The sequence below is a fragment of the Ammodytes marinus genome, assembly GCF_949987685.1.
Source record: "Ammodytes marinus genome assembly, chromosome: 8".
NCBI lineage: Eukaryota > Metazoa > Chordata > Actinopteri > Uranoscopiformes > Ammodytidae > Ammodytes > Ammodytes marinus.
The window spans coordinates 4,667,597-4,684,573 of record NC_137212.1 but is presented as its reverse complement, the minus strand read 5'-3'; the positions used below and the strand labels follow the sequence as shown (position 1 = coordinate 4,684,573).

The 16,977-nt window shown below is 41.1% G+C and overlaps 1 protein-coding gene across 1 annotated transcript in view; it reads left to right on the top strand.

Moving 5' to 3' along the window:
• Window positions 1-662: 662 nt before the first annotated feature.
• Window positions 663-16,977, top strand: part of sgip1a (SH3GL interacting endocytic adaptor 1a) — a gene marked incomplete at its 5' end in the record, with an annotated part of 73,747 nt that continues 57,432 nt past the window's right edge. Inside the window, 2 exons of the mRNA XM_080032178.1 lie at window positions 663-705; window positions 5,797-5,844. Of these exons, the coding sequence (XP_079888304.1) occupies window positions 663-705; window positions 5,797-5,844 (91 nt within the window). The remainder of the gene's footprint in view (window positions 706-5,796; window positions 5,845-16,977) is intronic.

Below are 16,977 nucleotides of genomic sequence, written 5' to 3'. Positions count from 1 at the left end.
GTGAAATGCCTTTTGGTGCCTACTTGTACTAGAGTCTGTCATATCTAACACAGGGATTAGTATAGCAGTGAGCCAGTCTGTTTGTGCAGATGGAAGTCAAATGGTAATGTGTTAAAGCAACCAGCAGATGGCGCCAGCAGCATGTCATGTCAACACTTTATTTGAGCTGTTCACTTACTGTATAACTATTGTCAAAGCAAGATGTCAATTTTGGGTGGCTCCATCATTGAGCACTGTTTAGTTCAGAATACTTCATAGGTGAGAAAAACGTAATAAAATGAATATGATGCTTTTTAATAAGAATGTCATCAGTACTTTGTATTCAAAAGTGCAAGAAACAAAGAACTAAAAATAAAAACACACTCAGAATTGCTAGGAACTTCCCGAAGTTAACTTTCCATACAAGCTGTAATGTAATGCACATACAGTCAGTCTCTTTTAGCCAGACCCATCATATAGCGACACTTTCAGACTGTTGAAAAGTTGAAGACTTCTGAAATATCATAACAAATATTTGACCTTGGTTCGTCTCCCCTTTTCACCCCTCTGTCTGTCTGTCTGTCTGTCTGTCTGTCTGTCTGTCTGTCTGTCTGTCTATTCCCCCCTCTGTCTGTCTGTCTGTCAGTACAGGTACACTGGAGTCCGCGGGGAGGAAGCTGTTGATGGCTGAGGAGCTGGCCACCGGCTGGTTTCACAGCATTACAGGTACAGCAGGTACAAACCCATTTTCTTCACTTCATCAGCACAGTACGGCACCTCCTCAAAAGTGAACAAACAACCTTCAAATCATTTGTTACATTATGGTTCAGTTTTTTTATTTATTTTTCAAACTTAATTTTTTCCAGCATACAAGTGGTAAGCATTGACATATACATATATTTTTTTTTTCCATAAACGATTTTTATTGCATTTTTTCTATTTTATGTAAACATACAAACTTTTAAAACCCCCACCGACCCCAATTCCCAAACAATCCTTGGACAATTGGAAATAACATAAAAAAAAAATAAGAACATAAGAAAAAAAAAAGGGGTAGAGTCATTTACAACACATGTACACAATCATACAAAACTTAAAAGGGGCAGCTTGGCCATGCATAGACAATATATATAAAAAAAAATATACATAGGTCCTGGCAATGTTGAGGATGAGAAAATTGCTGATAAAGATGGTCTTGAATGCCATCCATCTATGATTTGTTATACAGAAAATGTCCGACTATCTACAGCAGCTTGGGTTTTTCTTTTTTCTCTCCATAGTAAATAACATGAGTGTGTGTCTTTATTTAGGCTGCTCCACTCCGGCAACATCAAAACACAGCTTACAGGGCATTAGGCTTTATTTAGCAAATCCCTCTAGCTTCCTCTGCTGTTATTCTACACTCCACCACTAGCTGCATGGTAGCATTTGTCAGCTGTGTTATCACTAAAAATATCTGTTTATTTGTTCAAGAAAATGGCCAGATATTAGCCTTATTGCCACAGGTTAAGGGCACTTAATTGATTATATAAAAGTACACTTAGAAAATATCCTCAATAACTCCTCCGCAGTGAGGGCTCATCACAATAATGGACATGTCATGACTGTCAGTGCACACTAGATGGCAGTGCAGGAGAAGACGCTTGTTGTGTCCTACCCTGCGTTCCAAATCACATCTTTCTTTTTACTACACTACATACTAAAGTACAGAAGAGTTTTAGGGCAACAGGAGAGGAAAAAAAATCAGATAAGGAAGTTTTTTTTGAGAAATGTCAAGAATAAAGACGAATACTCCAAAATGCTATTGGAGTTAGTGGGGCATTTATGTATTTTCAGCATACTACAATTGACTTGCATGTATTGGGATATCCTAAATCTTTTTCTGGCATACTAAATAGAAGGGAAGTATCAGGATTGGAACGCAGGGATAGTCAAGAAGGATAGTAGGATTGAGACAAGGGGAGTATATATTCATTGAGTCATTTATTTATTAATTTATTCATCATAACAGCGGATATATTCCTCAATTACAGAGATATAGTGTTGGAAACTAGAATACAAAATATGAGCTACATAAGATAACACAAGTAGGGAAGGGAGCAGAAAAAAATATAAAAGTTGGAGAGGGCATAGAAGTCACTACAGACAATTGTGGGCTGTCTAATCACCAGTGTTCTTCCCTACATGTAATAAATAAAATTGAATCAATCCGTAATTTAGCACTGTTTAATACAGCATACTTCACAGGTTAGAACAACAAATACAAATGTTGTTCGGAAAGACTTGAAAAGGTCATCTCCCTAAATATTAAAAGTTCCTAAAATCTGTAATGTATTTAAAAGATAGATAGATAGATAGATAGATAGATAGATAGATAGATAGATAGATAGATAGATAGATAGATAGATAGATAGATAGATAGATAGATGGATATACACTAAATACAGTTTTAGAGTGAGTGGGTAAACAGAAGGGGGGAAGGGAGTTGAAGTTGGGGGCAGGGTGGGGAGGGTGGGGGGGGGGCCCTCTCCTCGGAGCATCTGCTGGGTGTTAATACAGAGGGATGAAAGGAGGGAGGGGGCCAGTGACAGAATGAGAAACACACAAACAGTTTGACTAAAATAATGAGTTAAAAACAAAGAATCAGTAAATGAAAAGGAAAGAAGTGATAAATGACAGAGAGAGAGAAAGAGAGAGAGAGAGAGAGAGAGAGAGAAAGAGATTTAGAGGGAGGGACTGGGAGTCACAGGCACCATCACATGGACTCAAGCCAATGTTGCCAGATCTTGCCAAAAAAACAAGCAACCAGACATATAAAAACAAGACCAAAAAGAAGCAGCATTTCTTCAACAATTTCAAATAGAGTTCAGTATACACATTCTATGATAAAATTCATCATGCCCTTTTCTTCAATAATAATAAGGGATTTTTATTGCATCCACATCTCCAAAAATGTCACACTCTTAATTCTGACATCACTCTTATTTTTTTATATACATACTTTAACTTTCTTTATCATATTAATTGTACTAAGGGACATACTAAGCCTCTTTTGTTTGGAGTGTAAAACGTTTTTTATCACTTCAAAGTAAGCAAACATAGTAAAACAACAAGAAAGACAACAACAAAAGAAAAGTGCAACAAGCCCAAATGACAGCAACTAGCGTCAACCAATATTCCTAGTAATAGTTACGAAAAAACAACAAGCCTAAAGTTGCAGATAAAAAGTGGATTTGGCACTGTTGAAAGCATGACTAGAGAAGATTCATAGGGCATGGAGCGCTGACGGCTGGCTCCTGTTAAAGCATGACTGAAAACAGACAGACAGACAGACAGACAGATAGACAGACACAGACAGACAGATGGGGCTAAAAAATAAAGTTATTTGTCCTCAAGAGGAAATGAGCTGTTACATACTCTAGGCTGTTCTGTAAACAAATTGTTTAAACAACACACACACACACACACACACACACACACACACACACACACACACACACACACACCCATATATGTACGTGTGTGTGTGTGTGTGTGTGTGTACAAAGTAATCTACTGGATGTTAAACACCTATACGCCACCACACAAAATGCCTGCTCCGAAAAACTTTTTTTGTTTAAAGATTCTAACCACTCAAAACAATTTAGATTTTAGGTTTATATTTACAAGGAAAGCGCTAAAGAGATAGTGGTGTTGATACACAGCCTATGCTCTGTAAACTGGTATGTTAAGAAAAGGGGGCACACAATTGCTGACTATCTTTTAAGATACTGATACAGGATATACTAAGATGATTCTACTACTGCCACTAAAACTAACAATGAAAACAAAAACACGCTAGCAGTTATTCTGAGTATTCTTCTTGTTGCATTGACTCTGAATTAATACCCAGTCAGTCAGTATCACTTCACTTCGCTGGCTCATTTGTTGTTGTTTGGTAGGGTTCCCTAATTGTCAGTCTACACTGCTATTTGGTTTGTCTACATAAACATTCACCCCTCCTTTCTCCCCTTCCACTAATAACACACACACACACACACACACACACACACACACACACACACACACACACACACACACACACACACACACACACACACACCCACTCATTTACATAATGCATTCCTTAGCCCCTTACCCTAACCTTATCTGTCAAAACTAAATGCCTAACCCCAACCCTCATACTTAACCTAACCTAAACCTAATTGTAACCCAAACCTTAAAAACCCTCAAACAGGCCTTTGAGCAAATGAGGACCTGGCAAAATGTCCTCACTTTCCAAAAATGTCCTCACTACTATGGTAAAAAGCTAAAACTGGTACTCACAAAGACACACACACACACACACACACACACACACACACACACACACACACACACACACACACACACACAGTAGCGCAGACCCCTCTCCTGGGGCTGTTCTGTCATCGGCCCCTTCCTGCTTGTTCGGTTGCAGCTGTAGAATGCGTTGCTGTCGCGTCACGCTCATCGATCTTGTGTGTGTGTGTGTGTGTGTGTGTGTGTGTGTGTGTGGGAAAGAAAACGACAGTGTGAGAGAGAGAGTGAGAGAGAGAGAGGGAAAGGTGGGAGGGAGTAGGGGAAGAGGAGGAGAGAAAGAGAGAGGGCATATTGAAACCACACCTTATTTCAAGGGGGGCTGGGCACACACTCACACACACACACAGGCAGCGACACACAAACACACACGACACAAGCAGCTACTACAGGAATAGTCACCGTGCTGCAGACTGCAGAGCAAATATTTAGTGCAGTGGATTATAGAGTGTGTGTGTGAGTGAGTGAGTGAGTGTGTGTGTGTGTGTGTGCGCGTCTTGAACATGGGCTGTCACTTGGCTCACACCTGCTCGTTACTCTCTCCCTGAGAAACTAATCAATGTCACTCAGCGCTCGGGAGACTCGGCACACTGCACTGACATAAGGTAGGTTGCAGCGTGGGAGGTTGTGTGTGTGTTTGCAATTTTCTGTGTGTTTGTTGAGTGTGTGTTAAGCGTGTTTGTGTATCTATCTGTGTTTACGCTGTGCATGTCTGGGGGCTTTCTCTTTGCCTCTATTTAGATTATGTAAACAAGTGTGTGTGTGTGTGTGTGTCTGTGTGTGTGTGTGTGTGTTAGCTCGTGTGCACAGTTATTATTTGTCAAGCCAGAGAGGGTTACCAATGTAGCTTCATTCGTGGTGTCAGGAGATTCAAGCTGGAAGCCATGTGACTCCGCTGAGGCCTGCAGCGATTGGCTGAGGCCGTCTGTGACATCAGCAAACTTAACTCTGCCCCCTCCCCTTGCCAAACACACACACACACACGCACACGCACACACACACACACACGCACACACACACACACACAGCATCCTCGGCTGAATGTGTAGGTTAGAGCCGCAGTAGAGGCAGCGGCAGCAGCAGTGTAGTAGCAGGAGCAGCATCCATGGCTTAAGCCCCATAGCTCTAGATCGGCAGCTAGCCCAGCCAAGCCCCCACCCCTTCTGTCTCTCTGTATCTCTCTCTGTGTTTCTCTCTCTGTGTGTGTCTCTCTCTCTGTCTCTCTGTATATCTCTCTCTCTGTGTCTCTCTCTGTCTCTCTCTGTTTCTCTCTCTCTCTCTCTCCTGGGCTCGTTGACAGGCGACGTCTGGGCGTATTTGGATCCCTCACAGTTAGCGAGGGCGTTAGCCACATGCACACGGCTATTCCTCTGCCCATCAATTTTATACTGTAAGGCTATATATCTCCGGTAACCGGGGGCTTCTTCTGCCTATTCTAACCCCCCCTTCCCCTCCCCACACCACCTGCTTTCATTCCAGGCTCCTCCTTGGAGATAGAGGAATGCAAATCTACAACCATGATGCAAGGTAAGATGATTTGAATTTATTATTATAATTCTGTCCTGCTTTTCTGTTGTAAATTCAGGATAATCCCCCGTTATGTCCTTGTCCTACGGCACTTGGTCTGCTGGAGACTGTGTGTGTGTGTGTGTGTGTGTGTGTGTGTGTGTGTTTGGGAGGTTCAAATGTCATAAGCTGCCTTGCTATTTTGAGTATACATTCCCGGTGACTTGCACGTTATTCTTAGGAAAAGGGCAAAGCCGCTGAATGTCTACCACAGCGGCACGATGGCGAGGCTAATTGAACCGTGTGTACCTATAGGTGTGTGTGTGTGTTTGTGTGTGTGTGTGTGTGTCTGAGTACCCCCTACCCAACCCACCCCCCTTTTTCCCGCTTCCCATCGTAAAGGATTATTTGGATTTATTGTGCAGGACAGGCTTATGTGCCCAGCTGGCTCTCTACTTGTATAAATTCTCTTTGTATGGTGTTCTCTTAAAAACACATACACACACACACACACACACACACACAAAAATACACACACACTCATTGCACCGTATGACTGTGTGTGTGTATCTTCACACACTACAAGGCCATTTTTACCCAGCGTTTCCCTTGTCGATTGCATGTCAGTACGGGTGGATGCTTGCGTACGTTTGTCATGTGTACCCACCCATTGGTTGGACCGATCCATCTCTATTGGGTTGAAGCGTAGTGAGGAAATAAAGGAATTAAAGGCCCTGTTTTAGCGTCATGTCCCTTTAATTGATGACATCATGAGAGGGAAGGCAGGCCAGTGATGGAGGCATGATTCCCTACGGCTCTGCAGCTGGCACATCAAAGCCTCCATCATCCATTTTTGTTATATATCTTATTTCTGAGCTCAAATATTGTTCAGTAATCGTTTATTACCGAGGATAGGCCATTTGTTTGACCTAACTGTGTTGACTTGCACTGAAACAACCTTGAATTATGTAAGGCTAGAGTCTGTGACACAGGCAGCAGCATTTTGAAGCAGTGAACGTACAAGCAAATAACGATCCAACATTTATGAAAACATGTTTTGTTTGTGATCCTTAAAAATGATGGACAATTTTATCATTCAAGTCTGTTTATTCCGGTGCGTTTAGTAGATGAGGTCCAGGCCCAGTGTCTCTGCCTCTAAGGAAGCGTCTCATTAGCTGTGTGTGTGTGTCTGTGTGTGTTTGTGTGTGTAAACGAGTGTGTGTATGGGTGTGTTTGTGTATATGAATAGTGTGTATGTCTGTGTTTTCCGTAAGGAATGATTGTATCGCTGCCCGGTCATGTGTTGTTGGCTCTCAGAGGTCTCATACCAGAGAATATAACGTATTGTTTCATAGTAACACACGGTCGTGCACAAGACATTTAAAATTGATATTGGTTTTGAAAGGTGGGAAGAAACCTACACATAGCATTTTAACATGACCAGCCTCAGATAATTTCCAGTTTAGTTTTGAATTTCCAGCTATCTTTCTCAGCCATATTCTGTATTAATAACAGTCCTTACTCCTAAACCACATTGTTTTGTTTTATTTTAAATGCTCAGTCTCCTAGCTTGAAGCATGGCGCATGTTTCTGTAAGGATGTCAGTTTTTTAACAGAATTAGCAGTAACCATATCACAGCCAATTATGCCAACGAGTGAGGAGTGCAGCCCATAAAATGAATAAATCACCAATACTTAAAGACCTACTTCACCGGTGGCAATATGAAGGTGTATTGAACTCTGAGATCCTATTTAGTATAAATGTGCAAAAAAAAATTGAAATTGGTTCATCCTAGCCTGAGAAAAGGCAGAAAGAGTGTTTTATGGTCTCACTGTCTAACCCTACATTTTCCTTATTGTGACATCACAGTAAGGGCTAGAATTAACAGGACAGCTGGGCCAAGGGAAGACAGAGGGAAGAAAAACCTCATTCATTATATTATAATAGTGATTTTATAATAATAGAACGCCTGTTCCGTATGGGTGAAGTATTCCTTTAATTTTGCAATACAAGCCTAATTGTACTGTAAGGGAGATGGACTTGCTGAGTTAAACAAATAATTAACTATAGCAAAATAAGAACAATGCTTTGGATCATTCTTCATGTGCGTTCCCAATGTTTTTAAAAAGCCTCCTGTGGACAGGTGTTGAAAGCATTTATGCTAATACGCTGAAAACAATGCATCTGGTTCGTCCAATGATATTGTCATGTGCATGGCAAATAAAATCTACAATACAATACAATGTTAATCGCCCATCAACGCTAAATGAAGATCTGTGATTACTGGCCCGTTGTGTGAAGTCACGGTGAATCTAGATTTAATATTGAATGAACGGGATTTTAAGTGGAAGAGAATGACACAACAATACTTGCCTCTCCATAAAACAGTAGACCTGACAGTCTGTAGCGGTGATGACAACCATAACAGCGTCACTGCTTGTCACATACACATAATAAAACGTATTGCGACCTTCTCATCTATCGATCAAGCCTTCAGAGTTAAAGCTTAACTTCTTTCCATACATTTGAACTTTTTCCCATTTAAAAATATACACAAACAAATGTACAAGAACACCATTTTTTCTGGTATGTAAATGTTGAATGAAGGGGGCGCCCATAGCTCAGTTGAGGCCCAGCAGCAGACCCGGGTTCGAGTCCCGCCCGGGTCAGTTCTCTGCATGTCCTCTCCTCTTTGCCCCATTTCAACTCTGTCTCCCCAATCTGTCTAATGAAGCAAAAATGCCCAAAAAATAATCAAATATATAAATGTTGAATGAAAATGATCTTTTAGTTCCTAAAGCTTATTAGCAACAACTCAACATTGCGTTGTTGTTTTTCCCAGTTCAAGACATTTTCCAGCTTGACATCAACAGTAAGAAATGATGACATAATCTCTTGCTCCCTCTCCTCCTGCGAGCACGCTGTCCTGTCATCCACTGAGTTAGTCACGAGCCGAGTTGTTAGGTAACGGTTGCAAAGGGGAAAAAAACAAAAAACCGTCTGCAACCGCCCTGCCTTCCATCAGCGTGGCTATCCCAGGCTTAACGTGTGTGTGTGTGTGTGTGTGTGTGTGTGTGTGTGTGTGTGTGTGTGTGTGTGTGTGTGTGTGTGTGTGTGTGTGTGTGTGTGTGTGTGTGTGTGTGTGTGTGTGTGTGTGTGTGTGTGTGTGTGTGTGTGTGTGTGTGTGTGTGTGGGATTACAGGCAGGTGTTAAAACCGGATGCTAATCCTGGTTAGCCTTGCTTTTTAAAGCCCCATGCCATGCCCAGTAAAGGGTGTCCCTAGGTAACACACAAGGTACAAGACACAGGGAGATTTATTTATTTTAGTTCAGAGGGCATGAGACGAGACATGCCTTGATTTAACTTCAAATAGTAATCAAGTCTTACGTGCCAGGCATACAGAGGAATCAAAATTGCGTTTCTCTCCAGCCCACGGTGCAGTAATTACAAAAGGATGAAATAATAAGTAATATATACGCAATAAATAGATTCTAAACAGTGTAAAAGGTAAGGCAAAACCACAACGGTATAAAAAAGTAAATACATTAAAATGTGCAATATGAGGAACTTTATTAGCGAAGTTAACCTGACAACCAGTCCGGCAGTTTGTGCTAATTATAGCTATCGTTGAACTGTGACCTCCAAATGATGCTCACAATAGGGTCATTTACCAACAGTAAAATATAGAATTTAACATACTTTCAGAATTCACTTTTATTGGGGGTTTGTTTTGTATCCCCCTAAAATACCCTTTTTTCCTATCATTTTTATATATTAAAAGGGCCACATAATAATACTTACCACGATCATTTGCTGTATGAGTTTCCTGGGAATTTACTGCAAGTGGGATAACTGCCTCTGTGGTTGTGGTGCGCGCCGTATTTACATCAGTGCTGTCTGGCAGATATCAGTCTAAAGTAACACGTCTCCTGTATATGCTTTTCTGTACTCACGAGAGCCAGCACTCTACTTACTCACTCCTCACGGGAATCATACTGTTTATTTATTTTTTTATTCTTTTTTTATTAAGATTTTCCAGTTCCATACATTACAGTCTATACTAATTCAAATCATACTTCTCACTAAGCCGTCTCAAAGTATCACAGGCTCAGTAAGCAGTACTAAAGTGAGCAAGGACCCATAGGGAATCATACTGTTTCAAAATGGGATTTCTGATATAGTAGGACTTTTGAGGATTGGAACTGTATAGTAAGGAGAAGGCAAAATGGGAAGTTTTATATCTTAGTCTATAAGAACAAGGTTTTACTCATATACTCAAGGAAGTGTAAATCAGTGACTACTCCTCCTTATCTCTAGTAATCTGGTTTGCAGGTTTTGGTTAGACGAAGGATTTGTAAATGTGTGCATCTGTAGTGTTGAATACTCACTCAGGTTGGCATGGAATTTGGCATGGCAGTTATGGCACACGTGATTGATAACTTATTTGGTAACACTGACTCTTCATGTTTTTTTGGAGCACAACTTTCCTTCAAAATGACCTAATCTTAAAGAGTATTTGGTATTTCCTGGTCCCCATACATGTACTCCTAATGCAGTAAGTGACACACTGACATTACCTCGAGCACTACGATAAAGGCAAAAACAACCCCTGCACTCAAAAATCTACTCCGAAATCTAACCGTTGGCCCTTAGGGAAGTCTATGCTTCCTAAAACATTTTGGACACTTTTTCTTGTTCTACCAGATTCAAGCCAGATTGTAAACTTTGCACATAAAAAATCAAATCATATGGTTGCTTGATATAAAATGTTATGCTCCCCAATTTGGGAAAAGCCTTTTAGATTTTAATGAGCGCATGGCATAACCGTAGGAAAAAGTTAACAGTGTAGTCCCCTCACTAAACAGAACAATCTGTTAGTTGTTAGTATATGGCTATAATATGTTGACAAAGTGCTGTTGACTCCTTCCAACAATGTTGTGGGTTGTAATAAAGACAGCGACTCATAGCCACGAGCAAGGCTTCAGTGCTGTAGTCCTGTAGTTAATCCCAGTTAGGAATCAGACTGTCACATAGGCCCAGGACTTAGAGACCTGTCCCACTGAAACTTGGATAAACCCTTTGACTGGAATGCTGCAGCAGAGGGCAGATGGGACACAAGGCCATATGGCGGAGGGTTCATGGTCTTATTGCCCATACTGTATGTGAAATGGTTAAATTATGGTTATTGTGTGATTTTGTGATTATGGTAATAGTTGACGGGGGAATCACAAACAGTATATTGGAATTGTTAAGTTGATAAGGTTTTTCTATGATAAAATTAAAGCTATAATGCGTAACTTTTTCATTTAAGTGAATATTTGGTAAAATTCAAGCCATCGCCAAGTTGACACAAAGGTGATTAAGCCTATCAGCTCGACAAAACTCTCTCTGTATCAGTATGGCAGCGTTTACAAACTGGTGTCACACTGGCGCAGGAGTATAGAAAAATCCCAAGAAGCGCCCAAGAAATGTTTCAGTTGTTGATTCTACTGCTAAGAAAAAACCTGGACGTACAGCAGAAGGTATAAAATCCATGTGCAATCCCTGAAGGCTTACTTCATGTAGATACGCCGACAATGTTGTTGTTATTACTCAGAATTCCTGACAGGAGCGATCAAAGTTACGCACTGTAGCTTTGAAGTAGAGCAATAGTCATGATTATTTGTTGGATTGTGGAGGTTGTGTTTAGTTTAGCCATATCATTCTATATTCCCAAACATGCACTGTCCTAGTCTATTACAAACACAAACACACTGATTGCATATCAGCAGAAACATTATCCTATCACTTTAAGAAAACCTTGGAGAATGATCATTGACGTCAAATAGCAAATATACTGTCTCTCCCATCAACTGTGCTCAGTGTAGTATCACATCCAATAGGCTCCAATAGACTCTTGCGTAGAAGGGCTTGGTTGCCATATGGTTTCCTAGACAACGATCGCTAGGGCCAGGCTGACTCATGTCTGGCAGAGGCTCACAAGTGCAAATGTATCATTGATTTGTGAGTAAATAGGAATTTGCTGTGTGGTGACATGGGCACACAAATAGAAGGGGTTGTTACACTGGCAATGTCCATGTTGGTGTGAACATGGATAACAATATGGATTTTCTCTTGAAGAATAAATAGCTATAACATATCTTCTCCTCATTACCTTGATATTGTGGAAAGACTTGAGGCAGTCAGTGGTTGATGATGCCATTTTTGGGAATAGCTCCTTGTCCTTGGAGGCCACCGTATAGCTTCTGTAAAATGGGATGGGTTAGCAAGAGAGCGTTGCAATCTAGAACTTTCACTACATATACAGATATTACACACTGCAACTTTAATTTGCCAAGATGGATACTTTTTTTTCTCCTGGGTATTTAAAAAGTGTAATTGTAAGCTGTTCGAGTGTATTCATGTAGAAAATATAATAAAATACTTGTAAACATTTCAGCTGTGCACAAAAAGACAGAATATATCTACAAGACTATTTCTGTAGTTAGTCTGCCTATGTATTGTGGAGAAGTGACAAGTCTGAGTCACTGGCTTTTGCCTTGTGTGTGTGTGTGTGTGTGTGTGTGTGTGTGTGTGTGCGTGCGCGCGCGCGCTAACATCACATTAGGCACCACTAGCATGAAAAACGTGTGTGAGTGTGTTCCATCCTCAAAGTGTATGTTTGGTGCATCTTCACTCACTCACTCACTCACAAACACCCTCTCTCACACACACACTCACTCTCACTCTAACACACAAACACCCTCTCTATACTTAAAATTGTTTCCCATGCAATCGTTTCTTCCTATCTTCCGATCAGAACTATACTGGTTTATTTAAAGCTATAGTGCGTACCTTTTTCATATGAATGAATGTCGCATGTTCAAGCCATCGCCAAAATGAGTTGACACAAAGTTGATTAAGCCTATCAGCTCCAAAAAAATATCTCCGTATTTCTCAGTATTGTCAGCGTTTACAAACTGGTGTCCCCCCCCCCCAAGACACTGGTGCAGGAGCTCAAAATGTTAAAGATCTCCTATTATACCACTTTTCATGGTGTTCCTAGTGTTTAGCGCTCTGCCCTGCCACCCCAGACGGTCAGCAGGGAATGCGTCTAAACGCATGTAAGTCATTATTTGACACTTTAGTATGGTTAGACATGACTATAAATCATTATAACAACGTTTATAGGTCATACAAGTTGATAAAGGTGCTCTTTAAGCAACAGACTGGGGCTGCTGTGCTCAGCCTTATAGCGCCCACACAAGGATTAGAGGAGCCTGCTGTCACACAGTAGGTGATCTGCTGTCAAAGATGTATGGTTTACTTTTATCATTAAAATAACGTCTAGTCCTGTGTTTGTGCTGCTGCTTTGACACTAATAACATCAATGGGATAGCAGCACCATGGGGGCCTTTGTGGAGGAGCACGCAAGGTGTTTGGTGGATCCATCAAAAGCTTAGAACTCAGGCGAGAACCAGTTAGATGTAGTGCAGTGCCCGTGATGATTTTTTTTTAATGCCGTTGTGCAAAACAATACATCAGTATTTTGTGTGCACATTTTTGTAGATGACATGCCATGCTATCTGTTTGACTGACTCATCATATGTGTGTCATTTCATATGCGTACACACACGCACAAATGCACGCACGCAAGCACGCGCACACACCACACAGTGTGTACAGGTAACAGGCTGGAAAATACATTCGATCGATCCGTGAGCCCATCTCCATAGATTACATTTGCACCCTGTATATCACTGAGACACATGCATTCATAAATATCCTGCCTTCATATTGTCCAATACTGAGTCCATAGCCGTGCAGGAAAGAGAGCACTACACAGTATCCAAGTACAGTAAGGACAGACACTTAAAGGGGAAGTAAGTGATATGGTCCTTTTAGCTAACTTCCTGTCAGTGACTGCAGTTAGCGGTCCACTCCCTCGTCCCTACGTCACCACCACATGAACACACAGCCTTCTTCATCAGATAGTGCCGCCATGGCGATCAGCGAGTCATCGTTCACAGGCACAGACTAGAGACCCGCCTCTTTATAGCGCTCTGTCTCCTGATTGGATAAAAGAGCAGGGTTACTCAAAAATGTATCTGGCAATTACTGCAAAGCTGAATGACTGGGAGACCTGTGTTATGAACCTCTCATACTGTTTTCAGTGATTGCTGTATGAATATAGAGACTTAACCGTTAACAAAGCAATATCTCTTACTTCTCCTTTGAAGAGAAACACCCAGTGAAATAATTTGACACCGACTTGGATATACAGAAAGCTAGAGTAAAGAGTCTGCTATTAAGCCATCGCCAGGAATAAGCTTGTAACAGAAACGAGGGCTGGTGGAGATAGAAGCGGAAATGAAGTGAGTTAAAATGTCCAAATGGGATAGCTAGCGTGAGAAGGGGGGAAAAGAGACATGGGTAGCAGTGTGTGACGGTGTCCCCAAAGGAGAGGGCAAGAGAGAGAGAGAGAGACACACACACACACACACACACACACACACACACACACACACACACACACACACACACACACACACACACACACACACACGGCTGGGAAGAAGACAAGATCATACTGAGAGAAAGGCCTTTCTGCATTTTGTTGAGTCACTTCCTTGTTTTTGGAGTCTGATCAGCTCATGATGTAAGAAGGGTGGTTTTAAATATTCAAAAGAAGGGGCTGCTTGTTTACTCTCCTGTGTGTGTGTGTGTGTGTGTGTGTGTGTGTCCTAGATTTTATTTTGTTGTTGCTTATTAACTTATTATGTACATGGATTGCATCTTTGTCAAAACATGGCGGCTTCAGGCAGATAATCAATTATTTCTCCTGTCTGTGAGTGTGTGTGTGTGTGTGTGTGTGTGTGTGTGTGTGTGTGTGTGTAAACTGAAATAAATCATTGATGGTTTACTAATGCAATGCTTTGCTCTTGCCAAGTTGGTCGTGCAGTTTGTGTAGAAGCTCAGTCAAGTTGCTGTTTACTGATCATCATCAAATATTGGCATAGCTTAGTGGTGATTATTTTCCTCCATAAATGATTACACACACACACACACACACACACACACACACACACACACACACACAAAGCACCTCATGTTGTGTTGTCATGCTCTTGTAAATACTTTTTATCTTCTTTCATTTCCTGCCCATATTCTCCAGCGCTGTTTCTCATATAGTCTAAGGACTGCTGTACAGACATGGTGGCAGTCGAACCCTCGGGGAAGTTGGATTAATTCGTCCATTGAATATTAATGTGCGTTCCTAATGTATTCATCTCCCAAGCTGACTGTTAGTGTTTGGCAAAAATATCCTTCTCCAATTAATTAATATATGGATGTAGGAAAGGAAATCATCAGTGCAGTCAAAGGATTTAAATTTGATTTTGTTTTCTCCTTTTTCTAGATCAACATTAATACACATGATCGTTATGAGACACTTTGTGTGTTGTCTTTTTTTTTGAGAAAAATCCAACTTACCCTGAAATTGCATCATATACTGAACTGACTGATTTCCTTATTCTCCCAGAATTCCTTTCACAAACCCTCAGGGAAATAAAATGACTTACTCTGCGATTGGACTAAATAGCACAAGCAATACTATGAAGGGAGGAAAAGAGCTGAGGTGTACAAACAGCACAACTGGTAATAATGTATTCAAATTAATGACCCACTTTCTTAAACCACAAGGTGTCTTGTCTCCATTGCATTTCTGCAAAGGTCTCCCCTTTTTTAAATTATTTTTAGTCTGATATTGATTCTTTGCTCTTTGATTTTTGAAGCTGACACGAAACCTGCATTTTATTGAAAGTCTAGTTTTTCAACATGCCCTTACATCATTGTACATTTGTCCATCTATCTGTAGGAGTAATAGAAATAGCAGCGCAGAAGTAAAATCGTCCATAAAAATTAGATCGACTAACATATTTTTTTTTTGCCAGGCTTCAGTTTTTATGCACCTTCCTTCCAGTATTCTCTCAGCGCTATGTTCATATGAAAATGTTGCATTCTATTTATCCGTGATAGTGTGACAAATTCCCCTCTCTGCCCTATCCGTGTGTGTGTGTGTGTGTGTGTGTGTGTGTGTGTGTGTGTGTGTGTGTGTGTGTGTGTGTGTGTGTGTGTGTGTGTGTGTGTGTGTGTGTGTGTGTGTGTGTGTGTGTGTGTGTGTGTGTGTGTGTGTGTGTGTGTGTGTGTGTGTGTGTGTGTGTGTGTGTGTGTGTGTGTGTGTGTCTGGGCATATAGGCCTTTCTGTGTGTGTGTGTGTGTCTGGGCATATAGGCCTTTCTGTGTGTGTGTGTGTCTGGGCATATAGGCCTTTCTGTGTGTATTTTGAACTGTAAGGCAGCGAGCCAGACCAGTGCAAACAGATGTCAGCTTCAATCAGCAGACGATGCACTAGCACAGTGACGCAGACACACAACTACAGGAAGAGATTAGCAGCGTTTGGATTTGATACTGGTCGGTTGGTTGGTTGGTTGCAGGAGGGAGGGATTGAAAGATTGGAGGGCTGGAGAGAGAGAGATGGAGAGAGAGATGGAGGTATTTAGACTAGATAGAAATGTGATTCACGACAGGGGGATGAGTGTTTTTATGCTGTGATTAAAGTGAGAAACGTAGCATGGGTTGTGTTATTGGCTAGCTGTGTGTGGCATGTTTTGAGGCTTACACTGTTTGGAAAATGTCTGTTGGTGTGAGGATTGTATGTGTCACTGCTCTCTGTCTACATTAGGCTATAGGCCGTGTTCACAGGCCTGGTAGTGTGAAAGAGCTGAAGATTGATCCCTCTGCATAGAGACTTTATTTATTCTTTTTTTTTTTTTTTTTTTTTTTTAGATATTTTTTGGGCATTTTTATGATGCAGAGAGACAGAGGTGAAATGGGGCAGAGAGGGGAGTGACATGCAGAGAACGACCGCGGGTGGGAATCGAACCCAGGTCTGCTGCTGGGCCCGGCCCGGGAGGGGGACGCCTTACCGACTGATCTAAAGACGCCCCCCAACTTTATTTATTCTTGAATGCAAGAGTATTTAACATTATATTATTCGTACCAAAAATGTTTTTTCTATCAGTACAAACTTTCTTTTTTCTTTTTCTCACCGCACCTTGTTAAACATAAATAAATTCTTCCTAACTTTGACCAATATTTTGAATTTATTGGT